Genomic DNA, 20,157 nt, shown 5'->3' on the forward strand with positions numbered 1-20,157 from the left:
GAGAAGGCTGAGGGGGGACATGATTGAAGTATACAAAATTATGAGAGGTACTGATAGGTTAGATAGGAAAAAACCTTTTCCCTTAGTGGAGGGGTCAAGAACCAGGGGGCATAGAATCAGAGTAAGGGGCAGGAGGTTTAGGGGGGATTTGAGGAAGCATTTTATCACCCAGAGGGTGGTTGGAATCTGGAACGCACTGCCTGATGTGCTGGTAGAGGCAGGAAACCTCACAACATTTAAGAAGTATTTAGATGAGCACTTGAAACACCATAGCATACAATGCTACGGGCCAAGTGCAGGAATATGGGATTAGAATAGTTGGGTGCTGTATGGCCAGCACAGACATGATGGGCCAAAGGGCCTGTTTCTGTGCTGTACAACTCTATGACTCTATCAACACATGGAAAGGCAGTGGTGGCAAAAAACCTGGAATGTTCGCAGAAACAATTGGATGGGGACGTGGGGGTGCTTTACAATCATTCTGGATGGATGATCTAAGATGGGCCAAATGGACTCACTCATCCAGAATTAATTCTTCTGATCTTGTGCAATTAATTCTGGATTTAGCCATTCTGTCTTCCGAGCTACAATTCTACATTTCTCAGCATTGTGTATAATCAAGTTTTGAAGATAAAATGACTGATGTTAACTCTTCCTGTTAATCGACACCATTTCTCTTCCCCTCCTCTAACTTTCTCCTCTTAAATCCCTTCCAGTGGCTTGTTATTTAAATATGTTGTGGGAAGAAGCCACACAGACCAGATGGTCCCAGGTTTGATCTGTCTGTGCTGAATTAGCTAATCTCACCCAGCGTGCTATGAGCACTACAATTGGCTTCAGCACCCCTTGGCGAGAGAGGAGGGACAAAATGTCAGACAGGATGCCTTCCACAGTTGAATAGTCTGTCTAATCTCACACACAAATGGCCACTTGGGTAAGGTATCAGAGGTCTTCTGGCACCTGTGGAACCCCCCCCCCCCCCCCCCCCAGTAAGGGATAGCACCTTCATAGCAACAGTAACTACCCTGCAAAAGTACTTCATTAACAGTGAAGTGCTTTGGGATGTCCTGAGATTGTGAATGGTGATGTCGAAATACAAGTTTGTTTTTTCGGGGGTTGGTGGAGGGGGGGGGGGTGGGAAATGACAACATGAGATTTGAAAGTTTTTGGCTTTATGATCAATTTGGTCGCTTTTTACAGATAAAAATACTCAACAAAATTTCAAAGCGTGATGATTGGTCAGTCCATTTTTCTTTGGTCAATGCAATACATTCTCTTGGTTCAGGAGCAGAGTTAAAGTATACAAAGCGATTCGCGTACAGAGACTTGGTAACCTCAGGTACATAAAACTGATAGTACAGAGAAACAGTTAGCTTGGAGGCACTTTATCTTTGATATTCTGTTCACGTTTGAGGCACTATTTATACTCAAGAAAACAACCTTGTAAAATTCTCCATATGATTATAAATGTCATTATTTTGGCAGGTGTTAAATGGGTAGTAGTGTGTCACAGCGTTAGTTTATCACCTAACCTGGGTTTGAATCCAGCCCAAACTGGTGGAATGAATGCACCCACGACCCCCCACAACATATCTGTGTGACATGAGTTTGGGGATTGCCTTGATCCAGTTATTTATGAGGACAAGTTCACTGTGTGAATGACGTTGCAAAACTGAAGAAAAGTCAGGCTGGTGGATTACGGGTGCTTGTCTGAGGCAGGATTTAAGGCACATTATTACTGTAGTGTAAGTGGAACTTTACATTTGATCTATGCTGTTCTTTGTACGCAAAGTCAATATTGGACAGCCGATACTCTGAAGGTGAACTGCCAGCAAAGATCCAAAGCCCATAGCATGCGTTGCAAGATGAGAAGAAATAATCCTGTTCTCCAGCACCGACATTCCTCACTGCAGCATAAATTCAATGTACATAATTCTTTTGTTTCCTTCAAAATTTGTCACCATCCAAAATATATCTTCCTTCAACCAGGAGGATGGAACATTTCCTACATAATTATTGTCAATACCAGTTCATAGATTGTCCAGCAAGAGGCACGGTTCAAGCAGGGCGACAGGTGATGACCAGTTCTCCCGACTGGTCATGCTCCATCCAGCAGAGATCTGATCAAACCTACCCAACAAGCAGCTTCAACTGATTACAAATGCCAGGCATTCCAACTCATTGCCATTTCTCTCCCTGTATGACAATGAAACTCACAGAAACAGTTCCTATTCTTAGAGTCCCAATGTTATTACCTTACTTAAGTGTCAAGTACATTAAAAAAATAGTGTTAATACTAGTCAACCTAGGCAGTGATGGGGACACTACATTTGGCCTAAGTGTTTCTGGGTTAGGATGGCAGGGGGAAAGGGGGAAACAGCCAAAGTCCTTGCTCCTGATCATAGTGTGTGTATGTATATATAATAAAAACATGTCAGGCGAGTGAGCACAGCTTCAGGCTTAATTTTGATGCCCTTATGGTCAAATAGCCTGACCCGCACTGTCCACACATTAAGACTGCAGGTTAATTGAGATAGTGGAGGGCACCATGTGCACATGGAATGGTCCCCCAGCATAGGCTGACACCTTCAGTACAGGCAGAAGAATTAGTTTTACGCTTTGTTTTTGTTGATTTATTCTGTATACTGCCAATGCAGGTCTCTGCTGAAGTGTGACTGTGTGAAAATGCGGAATAAACATCAGTAGGCAGGCAATAACCCAGGCAATTCAAAAATGTTGGTTCAGCTGCCCTTGTCCCTCCTCAAACTCCCTCCCCCAGCGATGTCTCACTGCTTAAACAAAGCCATTATATTTGTTTTTATAAAAAGAGAGAATGTGCACCTGACAGCTCACTGAATGACTACACCCGGGAGTGAGATACTGAGTCAGGTCACAGGGTCCATCCCCAGTCAGTGCTGAATTAGCTGTTAGCCGGGGAAACAGTATCAACGCTTCAAACTGACTACTACATGGGTCACCTACAGAAGGGCTGCCTAGTCTCAAGAGCTGTGTTAAATGAGAGATTTCCCTTGCTACGTTAGTCACTGCTGTCCGGCACTTGGTTCTTTTTTGGTCATTTTGTACAGGTTGATATTTTGCTCTTCGTTCCTGTGAACAAGTTGGCACTGAAAATGCTGAGGCAGGATCTTCTCATAGAAAGAGACAGTCTCGTGCTCCCTCCGCATTTTGGAAGAGAGATAAATGGTGCCTCTCTGCGCACTGAGATGCTGCAGTGTCTGGACGAGTGAGGCGTAGGTCTCAGGGAGATATACAATGTCGGAACCCAGAACAATGTCGTAGTCAATGGGAAACCGACTGTGGTCACAGCCCCAGGACAGGGCACAGACCTGGGAACGATGTGCCCAGGAAGAGGGGATGTTGGCTGAGACGTTGTTCTCTATTTGCTTCAAAGTATGTGGTAGGTCTGTGATGGTTACATCGCCACCTGATGAATACAAAGAAAGAATGACATTTCTCCGTTTACAGTTTCCTTTGAAGTTTTTGGAGTCAGCCATGTTAAAAAGTCTCCAAACTCAACAACAACTTTATATAGTGCCTTTAACATAGTAAAACATCCCAAGGCTCTTCACAGGAGCGATTATCAGACAAAATTTGACACTGAGCCGTACAAGGAGATATTAGGACAGATGACCAAAAGCTCAGTTAAAGAGGAGAGAGAGAGAGCAAGAGGCAGAGAGGCTTAGGGAGGAAATTCCAGAGTTTGGGGCCCAGGCAGCTGAATGGCACCACTGCCAATGATGGAGCGATGGAAATTGAGAAGGGTTGTAGGGCTGGAGGAGGTTAAAGAGATAGAGAGGGAGTGAGGCCAGGGAGGGATTTGAACAGGCAGATGAGAGTTCTTTCTCTGGGGAAACCACCCACTTAACCCAAGTCCAGAAAGGGGAGGCATAGGTTTAACAGAGTCAAAGCTTCGAGACTCCCAGGCTTAACCATGCTGACGTTTAACCAGATGAAGGATTAGCCAGATGCAGTCTACTAGCACAGAGCACAGGTCGGCTTTTCCCTGCTCATCCAGCAAGGACCACCCTGCCGGTTAGGGTGCTGGCTTCCAGGTTTATTTGGAATTGAGTGGAAAGAATCCCAGCTCCCACTGACAGATCCACCTTTTTTGAGGTTTCATTAGGCTGGCTAGTCAATCTTCAGCAATGCCACAGACTGGCCTAATTCAGGTATCGGATTAACAAAGCTGCTTCAGGGAGGGTTTAGTTGGTTCCAGACTTCCACTGCCAGCTGTGTCACCTTGGAGCCATCTCTACCCCCAAAGCGATCCTGCGACACATCACAGGCAGCTCGAGTCCAGAGCAAAAATGTGCCAAGGAGAGAGAATCATTCCAGCATGTCTGCTCCAAGTAGATTCACCAAAATGGAGCGTTACACGAAAGCTAAGTAAATGAAACTAAAAGACAAAAGACATTTTGTGTTTAAATTCTGAAATGGAGGAAGTGTCAGGGTTAATACAGATCTACCAGGGAACTTGTAAGCCTCTTGTTTTGAAGGCACTGACTCCTTACTCAGGCATGTCTCCAAACAACCTCCAGTACCTCACACTCAAGGGGCCATCTTCATGCAAAGCTCAGACAGTGTGTTAGACGCAGGCTATTTGAGTGTGAGGAGCAGGTCCTGTTCCTGGATAGCAGCCAGGAGCAGAAATCCTGGCTGATTTTCCTTCCTTAGTCCAGAGGCACTGAGACGAATTGTAGCACCCGTGGCTGAGATCAGTAACCTCAGCAAGAATCCACAGATTGAATCTGGGACCCTTCTAGTCCGTATAGCTCAACAACATAACCAGCTACGCCGACAGAGGAATGATGATAATAATGTGTAGAATGTGTGGATCATCAGAAGGGAACTATCTAGTAGCAAGCAAACATTTCCTTTATTGTACCCCTCCCCCCATCAAGATAAAACATGTCATTACTACAAAAGCAGAATACTGCGAATGCAGAGAATCAGATCGATAAACAGAAAATGCTGGAAATACTCAGCAGGTCAGGCACCATCTGTGGAGAGAGAAACAGGTCATCCAACTGAAACATTAACTGTTTCTCCCTCCACAGATGCTACCTGACCTGCTGAGTGTTTCCAGCATTTACTGTTTATATTCCGTGTGCATTACTGTCTGTTTTCCTCTCTCACATTACAAGGTTTGCTTGGATACTTTCAACTTACCTAATAGAACAGCTAGAATCCCCACTATTCCAGTGCCTGCACCCAGTTCAATCACCTTCCTCCCACAGAAGCTCATCTTCTGTTCCTCAAAGTACTGACAAAGAGCCAGACCCTGAAAACATCACATATTCATGTTAGAATTAATTCATTTAGAGGGTATACGAACATACGAATTGGGAGCAAGAGTAGGCCACTCGGCCCTTCGAATCTGCTCTGCCGTTCACTACGATCATGGCTGATCTGATTGTAACCTCAACTCCACATTCCTGCTACCCCCAATAACCTTTAACCCCCTTGCTTATCAAGAATCTATCTACCTCTGCCTTAAAAATATTCAAAGACTCTGCTTCCACTGCCTTTTGAGGACCCCTCTGAGAGAATAAGTTTCTCCTCATCTCTGTCTTAAATGGGCGACCTCTTCTTTTTAAACAGTGACCCCTAGTTCTAGATTCTCCAAGGAGAAACATCCTTTCCACATTCTACCTGTCAAGACCCCTCAGGATCTTATATGTTTCAATCAAGTCGCCTCTTACTCTAATTTCCAGCGGATACAAGCCTAGCCTGTCCAACCTGTTCCTCACAAGACAGCTCACCACTCGTTACATTTTGCCAACCAGAAAATGATCCATTTATGCCTACTCTCTGCTTCCTGTTAGCCAACCAATCTTCTATCCAGGCCAATATGTTGCCCCACTACACCATGAGCTTTTATTTTCCGCAATAACCTTTGATGTGGCACCTTATCAAATGCCTTCTGGAAATCTAAGTACAGTACATCCACCAGTTTCCCTTTATCCACAGGACATGTTACTTCTTCAAAGAACTCCAATAAATTGGTTAAACATGATTTCCCTTTCACAAAACCGTGTTGACTCTGCCTGATTACCTTTACTTTGTCTAAATGCCCTGCTATAACGTCTTTAATAATAGCTTCTAACATTTTCCCGAAGACATATGTTAAGCTAACTGGCCTGTAGTTTCCTGCTTTCTGTCTCCCTCCCTTTTTGAATAAAGGAGTTACATTTGCTATTTTCCAATCTAATGAACCTTCCCCGAATCTAGGAAATTTAGGAAACTTAAAACCAACACATCAACTATCTCACTAGCCACTTCTTTTAGGACCCTAGGATGAAGTCCATCAGGACCCGGGCACATGTCAGCTCACAACTCAAACAATTTGCTCAGTATCACTTTCCTGGTGATAGTAATTTTCAAGTTCCTCCCTCCCATTTCCTGACACAGCTATTTCTGGGATGTTACTTGTATCCTCTATAGTGAGACAGATGCAAAATATCTGTTCATCTGCCATCTCCTTACTTTCCATTATTAATTCCCCAGACACATTTTCTATAGTGATGTGAAGCACTGCAGAACCAACAGACAGTGCCAGAATACAAACGAGAAAGAATGAAAGGACTTGCATTTCTATAGCACCTTTCATGACCTCAGGATGTCCCAAAGCACTTCACAGCCAATTAAATACTTTTGAAGTGCAGTCACTGTGGGAATGTAGGGAACGTGGCAGCCAATTTGTGCCCAGCAAGCTCCCACAAACAGCAACGTGACAAATGATCAGATAATCTGTTTCATTAAGTGTTGGTTGAGGGGAAAATATTGGCCAGGACACTGAGGATTGACTCCCCTAACCTTCTTCAAATTAGTGTCGTGGGATCTTTTACATCCACTCGAGATGGGGAGACTCAGTTTAATGTCTCATCTGAAAGACAGCACCTCCAATTGTGCAGCACTCCCTCAGTACTGCACCGGGAGCGTCAGCCTGGATTTTATACTGAAGTCTCTGGAGTGGAACTTGAACCCACAACTTTCCTCACTCTGAGGGAAAAATACAGCCAACTAAGCCAAGCTAAACTATCAGCAAAGCAGATGAATAAATGTGACTGGCTTGATTTTCCGCCATCCAATACATTTGCAGGCCATTAGACTTACAGCATCCCAGACTGCAGCAGCAACTCCCAGATCAGCACTGAAGTTCTGCGTGATCTTTAAAACATGTCCACAAAACTCATAACTGCTCTCCTCTGTATAATAGTCTGAAAAGAGACCATCATCCACGGGGAAAACACTGCACAAATGTTCTTCCACCTGGCTTTGCATCATCCTCCCTAACTGGATTATCTTTCACTGACCAATGGGTACTTTCCAGTCTCCACTGCCTCTGTCGTGATTGCAGGATGAATTTGTTTCAAGATGTGTTTCCTTCTGTGAAAAAGAAAGAAAACAGGGGTAAAAAACTTGCAACGCTGTGCTTTGAAAGGGGGAGACATTTAAAAATCTTCGAGCTGATGGCATGTGCAGCACCACGGGGGTTGTTGGGTGGGCGGAGTCCATGTTTAGCTGCTAAGGTGCCTGTGCCTTTCAGGCCACTGCTCAGGTACTTCCTGCAATAAAGAGATCTAATCAGGCAGATCCTGAAGCACTGAGTATCTAAAGTGCTGAAGGAAAGTACTGTGGACTGGCAGTGCTTGTAAATTCCGAGCTCTGCCCTGGGTGAGGCCAGGTGAGCAAAGTCAGAAAAACAGCAGGAAATGACTGGCTTTCTTTGAAAATCTGACACCTTGAAGTGTGATGGACGCACACGAGCTGCAAGATTTTGTTGGAAAGTTTGCAGCATAGCTCACAAAAGGCTCATAATCATAAATCCTTTTCATTTAATACACTATTTATGTTTTGATTTAGAAAAGTAAAGACAATTTTTATGTTTAAATACATCAGGATCACTCTTCCATCACAGAGTGTAATGTGTCCAAGTTTGTTGACAATACAAAGTTAGGGGGAAATATAAAAGGCTGCGAAGAGATGTTGACAGGTTAAGTGAGTGGGCAAAAAGGTGGCAGATGGAGTATAATGTGGGGAAGTGTGAGGTTATTCACTTTGGTTGTAAGAATAGAAAAGCAGAATATTGTTAAAAGGCCTAAAACTTCTAAATGTTGATGTTGAGAGAGACTTGGGGGCACTCGTACAAGGTACACAGAAAGTTCGCATGCAGGTACAGCAAGCAATTAGGAAGGCAAATGGAATGTTGGCCTTTATTGCAAGGGAATTGGAGTACAAGAACAAGGAAGTCTTGCTACACTTGTACAGGGTTTTGGTGAGACTATACCTGGAGTACTGTGTGCAGTTTTGGTCTCCTTATTTAAGGAAGAATATACTTGCCTCGGAGGCAGCACAGCGAAGGGTCACTAGATTGATTCCTAGGATGAGAGGCTGTGTAAATTGGGTCCATATTCTCGAGTTCGGAAGAAAGAGTGGTGATCTCACTGAAACATACAAGATTCTGAAGGAGTTTGACAAGGTAGATGCTGAGAAATTGTTTCCCGGCTGGCGAATCTAGAACACAGGGGTGCAGTCTCAGGATAAGGGGCCGTTCATTTAGGACTAGATGAGGAGAAATTTCTTCACTCAGAGGGTTATGAATCTTTGGAATTCGCTACCCCAGAGGGTGGATGCTCAGTCATTGAAAATATTCAAGGCTGGAATCGACAGATTTTTGGTCTCTCAGGGAATCAAGGGATATGGGGAGCGGGCAGGAAAGTGGAATTGAGGCAGAGGATCAGCCACGTTGGTGTTGAACAGTGGAGCAGGCTCGAGGATCTGTGTGGTCTACTCCTGCTCCTATTTCTTACGTTCTTTTCTTCTCGCACTTCTAACACATTAACAACTCTGTGAACACAATAAACATCAGTTTTTATACAATCATAGAATGGTTACAGTGCAGAAGGAGGCCATTTGGCCTGTCGTATCTGTGCCGTCTCTGCAAGAGCCTCTCAGCTAGTCCCACTCCCCTTCCTTTTCCCTGTAGCCCTGCATATTTTTTTCTCTTCACATTAATTATCCAATTCCCTTTTCAAGGCCACAATTGAATCTGCCTCCACTACTCTCAGGCAGTGCATTCCAGATCCTAACCACTCATTGCATTAACAAGTTTTTCCTCATGTTGCCTTTGGTTACTTTGCCAATTGCCTTAAATCAGTGTCCTCTAGTTCTGGATCCTTCTGCCAGTGGGAAGTTTCTCTCTATCTACTCGGTCCAGACCCTTCATAATTTTAAACACCTCTATCAAATCTTCTCTAAGGAGAACAGCCCCAGCTTCTCCAATCTATCCTCGTAACTGAAGTCCCTCATCCCTGGAACCATTCTTGTAAATATTTTCTGCATCCTCTCTAAAGCCTTCACATCCTTTCTAAAGTGCAGTGCCCAGAGCTGGGCACATTACTCCAGTTGAGGCTGTACCAGTGGTCTATACAAGTTTAATATAACTATTATTGAACAACATCCAATGTTACACTGACGTGGCCCAACACACACAAAACCTGCTCGACAGTTCAACCTAACCTGACGTTGAAGGCCGCGGGGTGCGGGTTTACATCCCAATTGGTCCAGTCCACAGCTACACGTCAGGCCCCGCTTTTGATTGGCCAGTCTTATTGCCAATCACCCGCCTCCGATCAAGTTTGGTTCACCGAGCAACTGCGCAGTCATCCAGCTGTCCAGCCCGTTCCAGGTGTGTGTGTGTAGTTTGTTGTGAATTTTTGACAGTTTTCTTTTGGTGACTGTTAATAAAGTTGACCGCGAGGAATTGCTGAACCATGTCCGCAGACTCGCTGGTGAACAACGCAGAGGCGACAGCACCAAAGTTCGCTACGTGTGGACAAGAGCTCCTGCTGAAGGCAGAAGCAAACCAGAACTGAGAGCCCTGTTGACAGACCTCCCCGCGCGTTGCATATGAAACAGAGTCACAGTGTTACACAGCACGGAAACAGGCCCTTCAGCCCATCGTGTCTGTGCCGGCCATCAAGCACTTATCCATTCTAATCCTATTTTCCAGCACTTGGCCCGTAACCTTGTATGCTATGGTGTTTCAAGTGCTCATCTAAATATTTCTTAAATGTTGTTGAGGGTTCCTGCCTCTACCACCTCTTCAGGCAGTGTGTTCCAGATTGCAACCACCCTCTAGGTGAAATTTATTTCCTCAAATTCCCTCTAAACCTCCTGCCCCTTACCTTAAATCTATGCCCCCTGGTTATTGACACCTCCGCGAAGGGAAAAAGTTTCTTCCTATCCAATCTATCAATGCCCCTCATAATTTCGTACACCTCAATCAGGTCCCCCCTCAGCCTTCTCTGCTCTAAGGAAAACAACCCTAGCCTATCCATTCTCTCTTCATAGCTGAAATGCTCCAGCCCAGGCAACATCCTGGTGAATCTCCTCTGCACCCTCTCCAGTGCAATCACATCCTTCCTATAGTGTGGTGACCAGAACTGTACACAGTACTCCAGCTGTGGCCTAACTAGCGTTTTATAAGCTCCATTATAACCTCCGTGCTCTTATATTCTATGCCTCGGCTAATAAAGGCAAGTATCCCATATGCCTTCCTAACCACCTTATCTACCTATGCTGCTGCCTTTAGTGATCTATGGACAAGTACACCAAGATCCCTCTGTACCTCCTAGGGTCCTACCATCTATTGTATATTCCCTTGCCTTGTTAGTCCTCCCAAAATGCATCACCTCACACTTTTCAGGATTAAATTCCATTTGCCACTGCTCCGCCCATCTTACCAACCCATCATAGCATCCTGCAGGAGGGCGCAGATAAATAGATAAAGGGCCTAAACTTTCCACCTCACTCTCTGTCTCCTTCTTTAAGATGCTCCTTAAAACCTACCTCTTTGAAGGAGCTTTTGGTCACCTGTCCTAATAACCCCTGATGTGGCTCACGATCAAATTCCGTCTGATTTACACACCTGCGAAGCATCTTGGGCCATTTTACTTAATTAAAGGCACTATATAAATGCAGGTTGTTGTCACAGGGTGCACAGACACAACTCCACCTCCTGTTTTAAAGTCATACATTCTGGGCCGATTTTAACTCCGTGCAAGTGGGTGGATTTTGAATGGATCACAATCTTGCCCTCTGTCCACATATTGTTATTTTTCCATGAGAACATCCAATGTCCACATTTACAATGGAATTTTGCCATGGGATCTTCAGGTGGGTGGGGGGCACGGGTGTACAGACTGCGATCAAATGTTATGCTGAGTAACTTCCGAATTATATATATAAATGGGTGACTGACCTGAGGACAAATAACCATCCCAATGGTATTACGTTGTCCGCATGCCGAGCACATGCACCTCAAAGGACAGCTGCCAGTATTGGCCAGGACTCAAGTGAACTATCGTACAGGGAAATGTCAGTTTATTTAACACATAAACTGTATTTACATTGAAAAGTAACAAGAATATCACTTCTAGAAATTTTCTTGGTAATGTCAGTATTACATAATAAGGTAATTCCTTGCTGTTCTCTGATGTAGAAGCTTGTTCTTACAGCCCTCCCTGTTCCAGTCTACTAAAGTTCCAGTTCTGATGACGGGTCACTGGAAACATTAACTCTGCTTCTCCCTCCACAGATGCTGCCAGACCTGCTGAGTATTTCCAACACTTTCTGTTTTGATTACGAAAGTTCCTGTATTCTTGAACCAAGTCTCATCTTGTGTTACCAGGGTCTCCACTTTACATAAGAAATAAGAGCAGGAGTAGGCCATTCAGCCCCTCGAGCCTGCTCCACCATTCAATAAGATCATGGCTGATCTGATTGTGGTCTTAATTCCACTTTCCTGCTTGCGCACCCCCCTCCCCCCCCCCCCCCCTCGCCATCACCCTGGACTCCCTTGTAGATCAATTATTTTTCTAACTCAGTCTTGAATATATTGAATGACCCAGCCTCCACTGCTCTCTGGGGAAGAGAATTCCAAAGATTAACAACCCTCTGGGAGAAGAAATTCCTCCTTATGTCCATCTTAGATGGAAGACCCCTTATTTTGAAACGGTGCCCCCTAGTTTTAGATTCCCCCACGAGGGGAAACATCCTCTCAGCATCTACCCTGTCAAGCCCCCTCAGAATTTTATATGTTTCAATAAGATCACCTCTCATTATTCAAAACTCCAATGATTACAGGCCCAACCTGCTCAACCTTTCCTCATAAGACAAACCCCTTCATCCCAGGAATCAACCGAGTGAACCTTCTCTGAACTGCTTCCAATGCAGGTATACCCCTCCTTAAGTAAGGGAACCAAAACTGTACATAGTACTCGAGGTGCAGTCTCACCAATGCCCAGTTCGGTTGTAACAAGACTTCCTTACTTTTATACTCCATCCCCTTGCAATAAATGCCAACATTCCATTTGTCTTCCTAATTACTTGCTCTACCTGCATGCTGGCTTTTTGTGATTCATGTACAAGGACACCCAGATCCTTCTGTACCACAGCATTCTGCAGTCTCTCTCCATGTGAATAATATTCTGCGTTTCTATTCCTGCCAAAGTGGATAGCCTCACATTTTCCCACATTATACTCCATCTCTGCCCACTCGCTTAACCTATCTATATCTTTTTGCCAACACTGTGTCCTCCTCACAACTTGCTTTCCTACCTATCTTTGTATTGTCTGCAAATTTGGCTACAATACATACAGTTCCTTCATCCAAATCATGAATATAGATCGCAAATAGTTGAGGCCCCGGCAGTGGTCCCTGTGGCACTCCACTGCTTACTGTTTGCCAACCTGAAAATGCCCCATTTATCCTGACTCCCTGTTTCCTGTTTGATAATTGTGCATTCTAGTCACTATCACTGACAGTTTCTCTTTCACCTGATTCTGAAATTGTTCAAAACTACCCCAAGGCCCAAAGGTAACTTCCCCTTCTACTTTCATCTTAGTTTGTTCAGTTTGCTTACCCACTGTTTTTTTTCATGTTTGCACTTGCTGCTGTTCAATATTCAGTCCGTTAACACCTATTCTGTACTAATGCTTCGTCTTTCAACACACCATTAACATATTGTTTGCCTTTGCTCCATGACCTTTTGGTCAGCTATGTGGCCTTGTCCTATCTGCACCTTCTCCTTTGTTATCTCTTGCCCCACCCCCACCTCACTTGCTTATAACCTGTGACATTTTTAATATTTGTCAGTTCCGAAGAAGGGTCACTGACCCGAAACGTTAACTCTGCTTCTCTTTCCACAGATGCTGCCAGACCTGCTGAGTGGTTCCAGCATTTCTTGTTTTTATTTCAGATTTCCAGCATCTGCAGTATTTTGCTTTTATTCCCCTTCTACTTATCTTATTAGATCATCGGCCACTCTCTGTAACACTCTGATCTATCACAGCCCTCACTGTAACACTCTGATATACCCCAAACCCCTCACTGCAACACTCTGATATACCCCAAACCCCTCATTATAACACTCTGATATACCCCAAACCCCTCACTGTAACACGCTGATATACCCCAAACCCCTCACTGTAACACACTGATATACCCCAAACCCCTCACTGTAACACTCTGATATATCCAAAACGCCTCACTGTAACACTCTGATATATCCCACACCCCTCACTTTAGCACTCTGATATACCCCCCACTCTGCACTGACTCTGTTACACTGTAACACTCTGATATACCACACACCCCTCACTTTAGCACTCTGATATACCCTGCACCCCTCACTGTAACACTCTGATATACCCCACACCCCTCACTTTAGCACTCTGATAAACCCTGCACCCCTCACTGTAACACTCTGATATACCACACACCCCTCACTTTAGCACTCTGATATACCCTGCACCCCTCACTGTAACACTCTGATATACCCCAAACCCCTCACTGTAACACTCTGATATATCCCACACCCCTCACTTTAGCACTCTGATATACCCCCCACTCTGCACTGACTCTGTTACACTGTAACACTCTGATATACCACACACCCCTCACTTTAGCACTCTGATATACCCTGCACCCCTCACTGTAACACTCTGATATACCTCCCACTCCGCAGTGTAACACTCTGATATACCTCCCACTCCGCAGTGTAACACTCTGATATACCCTGCACCCATCACTGTAACACTGATATACCCCACACCCCTCACTTTAACACTCTGATATACCCTGCACCCATCACTGTATCACGATATATCCCACACCCCTCACTGTAGCACTCTGATATACCCCACACCCCTCACTGTAACACTCTGATATATCCCACACCCCTCGCTGGAACACTGATATATCCCACACCCCTCACTGTAACACTGATATATCCCACACCCCTCACTTTAGCACTCTGATATACCCCACACCCCTCACTGTAACACTCTGATATACCCCACACCCCTCGCTGTAACACTCTGATATATCCAGCACCCCTCGCTGTAACACTGATATATCCCACACCCCTCGCTGTAACACTCTGATATACCCCACACCTCTCACTGTAACACTCTGATATACCCCACACCCCTCACTGTAACACTCTGATATATTCCACACCCCTCACTGTAACACTGATATATCCCACACCCCTCGCTGTAACACTCTGATATACCCCACACCCCTCACTGTAACACTCTGATATACCCCACACCCCTCACTGTAACACTCTGATATACCTCCCACTCCGCAGTGTAACACTCTGATATACCTCCCACTCCGCAGTGTAACACTCTGATATACCCTGCACCCATCACTGTAACACTGATATACCCCACACCCCTCACTTTAACACTCTGACATACCCCACACCCCTCACTGTAACACTGATATATCCCACACCCCTCACTTTAACACTCTGATATATCCCACACCCCTCACTGTAACACTGATATATCCCACACCCCTCACTTTAACACTCTGATATATCCCACACCCCTCACTGTAACACTGATATATCCCACACCCCTCACTGTAACACTCTGAACATTCTGTTCTCGAATTCAAGAAATGTTTACAAATAAAACCTGAAGCAAAGAGCCACTATTGAATATTTACACTTAGAATTTTCTCTAGCAATTAGTTTAATATAGGCAACTCGATCAAAATAACACTTTTACATTTGCATTTCACCCCTCACTGTAACACTCTGATATACCCCACACCCCTCACTGTAACACTGATATAACGCAGACCCCTCACTGTAACACTCTGATATATCCCACACCCCTCACTGTAACACTCTGATATACCCCACACCCCTCACTGTAACACTGATATATCGCAGTCCCCTCACTGTAACACTCTGATATACTCCACACCCCTCACTGTAACACTGATATATCGCAGACCCCTCACTGTAACACTCTGATATATCCCACACCCTTCACTGTACCATTCTGATATACCCCACACCCCTCACTGTACCATTCTGATATACCCCACACCCCTCACTGTAACACTCTGATATACCCCACACCCCTCACTGTAACACTCTGATGTATCCCACACCCCTCACTGTAGCACTCTGATATACCCCACACCCCTCACTCTAACACTCTGATATATCCCACACCCCTCACTGTAACACACTGATATACCCCACACCCTTCACTGTAACACTCTGATATACCCCACACCCCTCACTGTCGCACTCTGATATACCCCACACCCCTCACTATAGCACTCTGATATATCCCACACTCCTCTTTAACACTGATATACCCCACACCTCTCACTGTAACACTCTGATATACCCCACACCCCTCACTGTAGCACTCTGATATATCCCACACTCCTCGCTGTAACACTCTGATATACCCCACACCCCTCACTGTCGCACTCTGATATACCCCACACCCCTCACTGTAACACTCTGATATATCCCACACTCCTCTGTAACACTGATATATCGCAGACCCCTCACTTTAACACTCTGATATATCCCACACTCCTCTGTAACACTGATATATCGCAGACCCCTCACTGTAACACTCTGATATACCCCACACCCCTCACTGTAGCACTCTGATATATCCCACACTCCTCGCTGTAACACACTGATATATCCCACACCCCTCACTGTAACACTCTGATATACCCCACACCCCTCACTGTCGCACTCTGATATATCCCACACCCCTCACTGTAACACTGATATATCGCAGACCCCTCACTTTAACACTCTGATATATCTTCCGAAGAAGGGTCACTGACCCGAAACGTTAACTCTGCTTCTCTTTCCACAGATGCTGCCAGACCTGCTGAGTGAATCCAGCATTTCTTGTCTATGGACCATAACCCAGCCTTCAGGATTGGGGTAGAAGGGAAGCACACTACATTGGGATGTTCCCAGCAGCTTTACTGTTATAGTTTCCACCTACCTGTTGAAGGTCACTGCTGAACCTTTCTAAGGCCTTCTTACAATTTGTAAACGAATATCCTGTCCTTTTCCGAAGTTTCAGGAGGAGCTCTTTATCAGCTGCCATCAATCTAACCCCAGAACAGTGCAGAAACTGGGTTGGTTGTGCAGAGAAGATCTAACAAAGACAAACGGAAATCTCAGGGAACTTTGTAACACGATCAAAGCTTTGGACTTTTATTGCACAGATTTTACCTACACATTTACACATCAGTGCCAGTGTTACTAACATTCTGTCAAAGGCCACAATCCCAACTCATGCAAAGTTATGAGCGGCATGGACAGAGTGGATAGTCAGAAGCTTTTTCCCAGGGTGGAAGAGTCAGTTACTAGGGGACATAGGTTTAAGGTGCGAGGGGCAAAGTCTAGAGGGGATGTGCGAGGCAAGTTTTTTTTTACAGAGAGGGTGGTGAGCGCCTGGAACTTGCTGCCAGGGGAGGCGGTGGAAGCAGATACGATAGCGACATTTAAGAGACATCTTGACAAATACATGAATAGGAAGGGAATAGAGGGATGTGGGCCCTGGAAGTGCAGAAGGTGTTAGTTTAGACAGGCATCAAGATCGGCGCAGGCTTGGAGGGCCGAATGGCCCGTTCCTGTGCTGTACTGTTCTTTGTTTGTTGTTCTTGCTTGAGACGCACTCTCAGGATTGCTGCAACTCAATACCCTGTAGTGAGGGCATGTAGTTCTGTGCTTACTATTCCCCACACGGTGAGATTCTCAATCACGTCACAGTGGGCAGCTGTCCTGTGAGGCCAGGCACTTCCTCACAAGAGAAAAAATAATCTCCAGCACTAATAATAATTGTTCAAAACAGTAGTATCTCAACCTCCAGTTCACTGTCACGTATTTTTATAGATATTAATGCACAGGTAGGGCCGGGGGAAACTTGGCTTCTCAATGTATTCACCAAACCATCCAAATTTTATACAGGTAAAAACTCAACCTAGGTGTAGGCAAATTAGATGTAGAATCAGGCTAAAATAGCTTTGGATTGTCGCAAACCCTTCATTTATTTAAGTATGATGGCGTGGAACGTCCTGCCTGCAACAGTAGTAGACTCGCCAACTTGAAGGGCATTTAAGTGGTCATTGGATAGACATATGGATAAAAATGGAATTGTGTAGGTCAGATGGTTTCACAGGTCGGCGCAACATCGTGGGCCGAAGGGCCTGTACTGCGCTGTAATGTTCTAAAAAAAAAATATGACACTTAAAAGAGATTTGTTTAAAAAAGCTGTAAAGACTGGAATTTAGAAAATGCTGGAAAATACATAGCAGATCTTTCATCTTCTGAAAGAGAAAAGACAGGTTTGCATTTCAAGGCAGACTCCTGCTCAGTTCTGGCCTTTTCTTTCTCAGAAGCTTAAGGGGCTACTGTGTATTCCCAATATTTTTGATGGACTCATACTGCACAGGAGGTCATTCGGCTCATCGTCTCCATGCCAGCTCTTCGAAAGAACAATTAATCCCACTACCCCTGCTCTTTCCAAACAGCCCTGCAAATTTCTCAAAAATATCCAATTCCCCTTTTCAAAGTTATTATTGAATCTGCTCCACCACCCTTTTCTGGCAGTGTATTCCAGGTCACAACTTGCTGCTAAAAAAAAATCATTTCCTTCCTGGATTTTTTTTGCCAATTATCTGAAATGTGTCCTCTGGTTACTGACCCTTCTGCCATTTTCTGTTTTTATTAATGAATAACAAGTGTATATTAAACAATGCCGATAACTTTGCAGTGATGTTAGAAGCATGGCCTTCAGAGATATAATCAGCCAAAGCTGCCCTCTCCCTCCTTGCCTCTGCGGTCACTCAAACTGCATGCCTGAAGGCTTAATCCAACTTGCTGGCTGAGGGCGGTCTCACACCGAAATCGCACCAATGAGACAGCAGACGCTCGCAAATTGTCTTTTTTCATTAGCCAACGCCCCTGCCAATCACCCGCTCCCAACAAGTTCAGTTGGTTTGCACAGCCTGCGGCCTTCGAATGATTTCCGCCAGTATTTTAAAACCCTTATGGCTGATGAAGGTCCAAGTGGAAAGGGTTTGTTTTACCTTGGAGATATCGGCTCGAGCGCTCCGCAAAGCACACAACACAGCCATGGCGCTGTTCATCATTCGCCGGTGAGCGCCGCGGACATCCAGCTACCATGCCACGCGACGGAGGGCCAACAAGAACAAACTTTAGCGACGCCTCTTCAGGCAAACGCCAAGAGAAGGCTCCTTACAGTTTGCTCTGCAGCCCAAAATGTCTGATGGCTCCCACTGGTGGTTAAAGCAGGAGAAACTAAAACATGACTTTTTTTTTCCTGTCAAACTGTCAAAGGGATATTTTAGCAAAAAAAGCATGTTACTGTTTAAAAATAATATTGGGGCACTCTTGTCTCTGAATCAGGAGTGGGTTGGAGTCCCAGTATGGATTTGAACCCATAATCTAGGCTGACACTTCGAGGTGCCCTCTTGCAGTTAACGTGTTAAATGAAAGAAACCCACCCCCATCTGTCTGTTCAAATGAATGAAAAAAAAATCTGCTCGTACTGTTTGAAGAGCAGGGAGTTCTCCCTGTGTCCTAGCAAACAGTCCTCCCTCAACCAACACCACCAAAAATAGATTAACTGGTCATGCATCCCATTGCTGTTTGTGGAAATTTGCTATGTGTAAATTGGCTGCTGCATGCCTACATAAATAAGCAGCTTTTAAGAGGAGGAAAGAAAACAGTAGACAGCAAAATAATCTAATATATGATACTGTAAAAGATGAACACCAACTTGTTTATTATAATTTTACAATCTTGCTGTCTTTCTTCGAAACTTGTAGCAATGGTGACTGAATGTTAAATACCAATCTCCTATTTGTGTTAAGTGTATTCTGCACAGTTTTGCTGCTTAAGACAAAGGGACGTAGATTCAAACTAGATTTAGGACTGATGTCAGGAAATTCTGCTTCACATAGCATTATCAAGTGATGGTGGTATAGTGGTGAGCATAGTTGTCTTCCAAGCATTTGACCTGGGTTCGATTCCCGGCCATTGCAATGTCCAATCCTAGGTCAGCCTCAAATCTGCAACTTTACCATGATTTTTCTAGCATCAGTGGTTGGGAAAATATTGGAAAAAATTCTGAGAGACAGGATTAATCTCCACTTGGAGAGGCAGGGATTAATCAGGGATAGTCAGCACAGCTTTGTCAAGGGGAGATCGTGGCTAAATAATTTTTCGAGGAGGTAACTAGATGTGTCGATGAGGGTAAAGCAGTAGATGTAGTCTACATGGACTTCAGTAAGGCTACTGATAAGGTCCCGCATGGGAGATTGGTCAAGAAGGTAAGAGCCCATAGGATCCAGGGCAATTTGGCAAATTGGATCCAAAATTGGCTTAGTGGCAGGAGGCAGAGAGTAATGGTCGAGGGTGATGGTTGTTTTTGCGATTGGAAGCCTGTGACCAGTGGGGTACTGCAGGGATTGGTGCTGGGACCTTTGCTGTTTGTAGTGTGCATTAATGATTTAGTCGTGAATATAGGAGGTATGATCAGTAAGTTCGCAGATGACACAAAGATTGGTGGTGTTGTAAATAGTGAGGAGGAAATCCTTAGATTACAGGACGATATAGTTGGGCTGGTAAGATGGGCAGAGCAGTGGCAAATGGAATTTAATGCTGAGAAGTGTGAGGTGATGCATTTTGGGAGGACCCTAGGAAGTACAGAGGGACCTTGGTGTACCTGTCCATAGATCACTGAAGGCAGCAGCACAGG

At 44.7% G+C, this 20,157-nt stretch overlaps 1 protein-coding gene across 3 annotated transcripts; it reads right to left on the reverse strand.

Moving 5' to 3' along the window:
• Nucleotides 1–1,155: 1,155 nt before the first annotated feature.
• Nucleotides 1,156–18,661, reverse strand: LOC137358543 (EEF1A lysine methyltransferase 3-like). 3 transcript variants are annotated; one of them, XM_068024497.1, is made up of 7 exons: nucleotides 18,209–18,278; nucleotides 16,372–16,527; nucleotides 9,544–9,872; nucleotides 8,365–8,871; nucleotides 7,138–7,410; nucleotides 5,191–5,302; nucleotides 1,156–3,445 (listed from the first exon to the last, which is right to left on the reverse strand). In XM_068024497.1, exons 5-7 carry the CDS (start codon nucleotides 7,306–7,308, stop codon nucleotides 3,042–3,044), a joined length of 687 nt encoding a protein of 228 aa, XP_067880598.1. In that variant the 5' UTR covers nucleotides 7,309–7,410; nucleotides 8,365–8,871; nucleotides 9,544–9,872; nucleotides 16,372–16,527; nucleotides 18,209–18,278; the 3' UTR covers nucleotides 1,156–3,041. The 3 variants fall into 3 exon arrangements, with proteins under 3 accessions (XP_067880598.1, XP_067880597.1, XP_067880599.1); XM_068024496.1 differs by lacking the exons at nucleotides 5,191–5,302; nucleotides 8,365–8,871; nucleotides 9,544–9,872; nucleotides 18,209–18,278 and adding an exon at nucleotides 18,464–18,661 and having other exon boundaries at nucleotides 7,338–7,410; XM_068024498.1 differs by lacking the exons at nucleotides 5,191–5,302; nucleotides 8,365–8,871; nucleotides 9,544–9,872 and having other exon boundaries at nucleotides 7,338–7,410; nucleotides 18,209–18,285.
• Between the last annotated feature and the right edge of the window lie 1,496 nt (nucleotides 18,662–20,157).

The sequence above is a fragment of the Heterodontus francisci genome, chromosome X (assembly GCF_036365525.1).
Source record: "Heterodontus francisci isolate sHetFra1 chromosome X, sHetFra1.hap1, whole genome shotgun sequence".
In the NCBI taxonomy this organism is placed as follows: Eukaryota; Metazoa; Chordata; class Chondrichthyes; order Heterodontiformes; family Heterodontidae; genus Heterodontus; species Heterodontus francisci.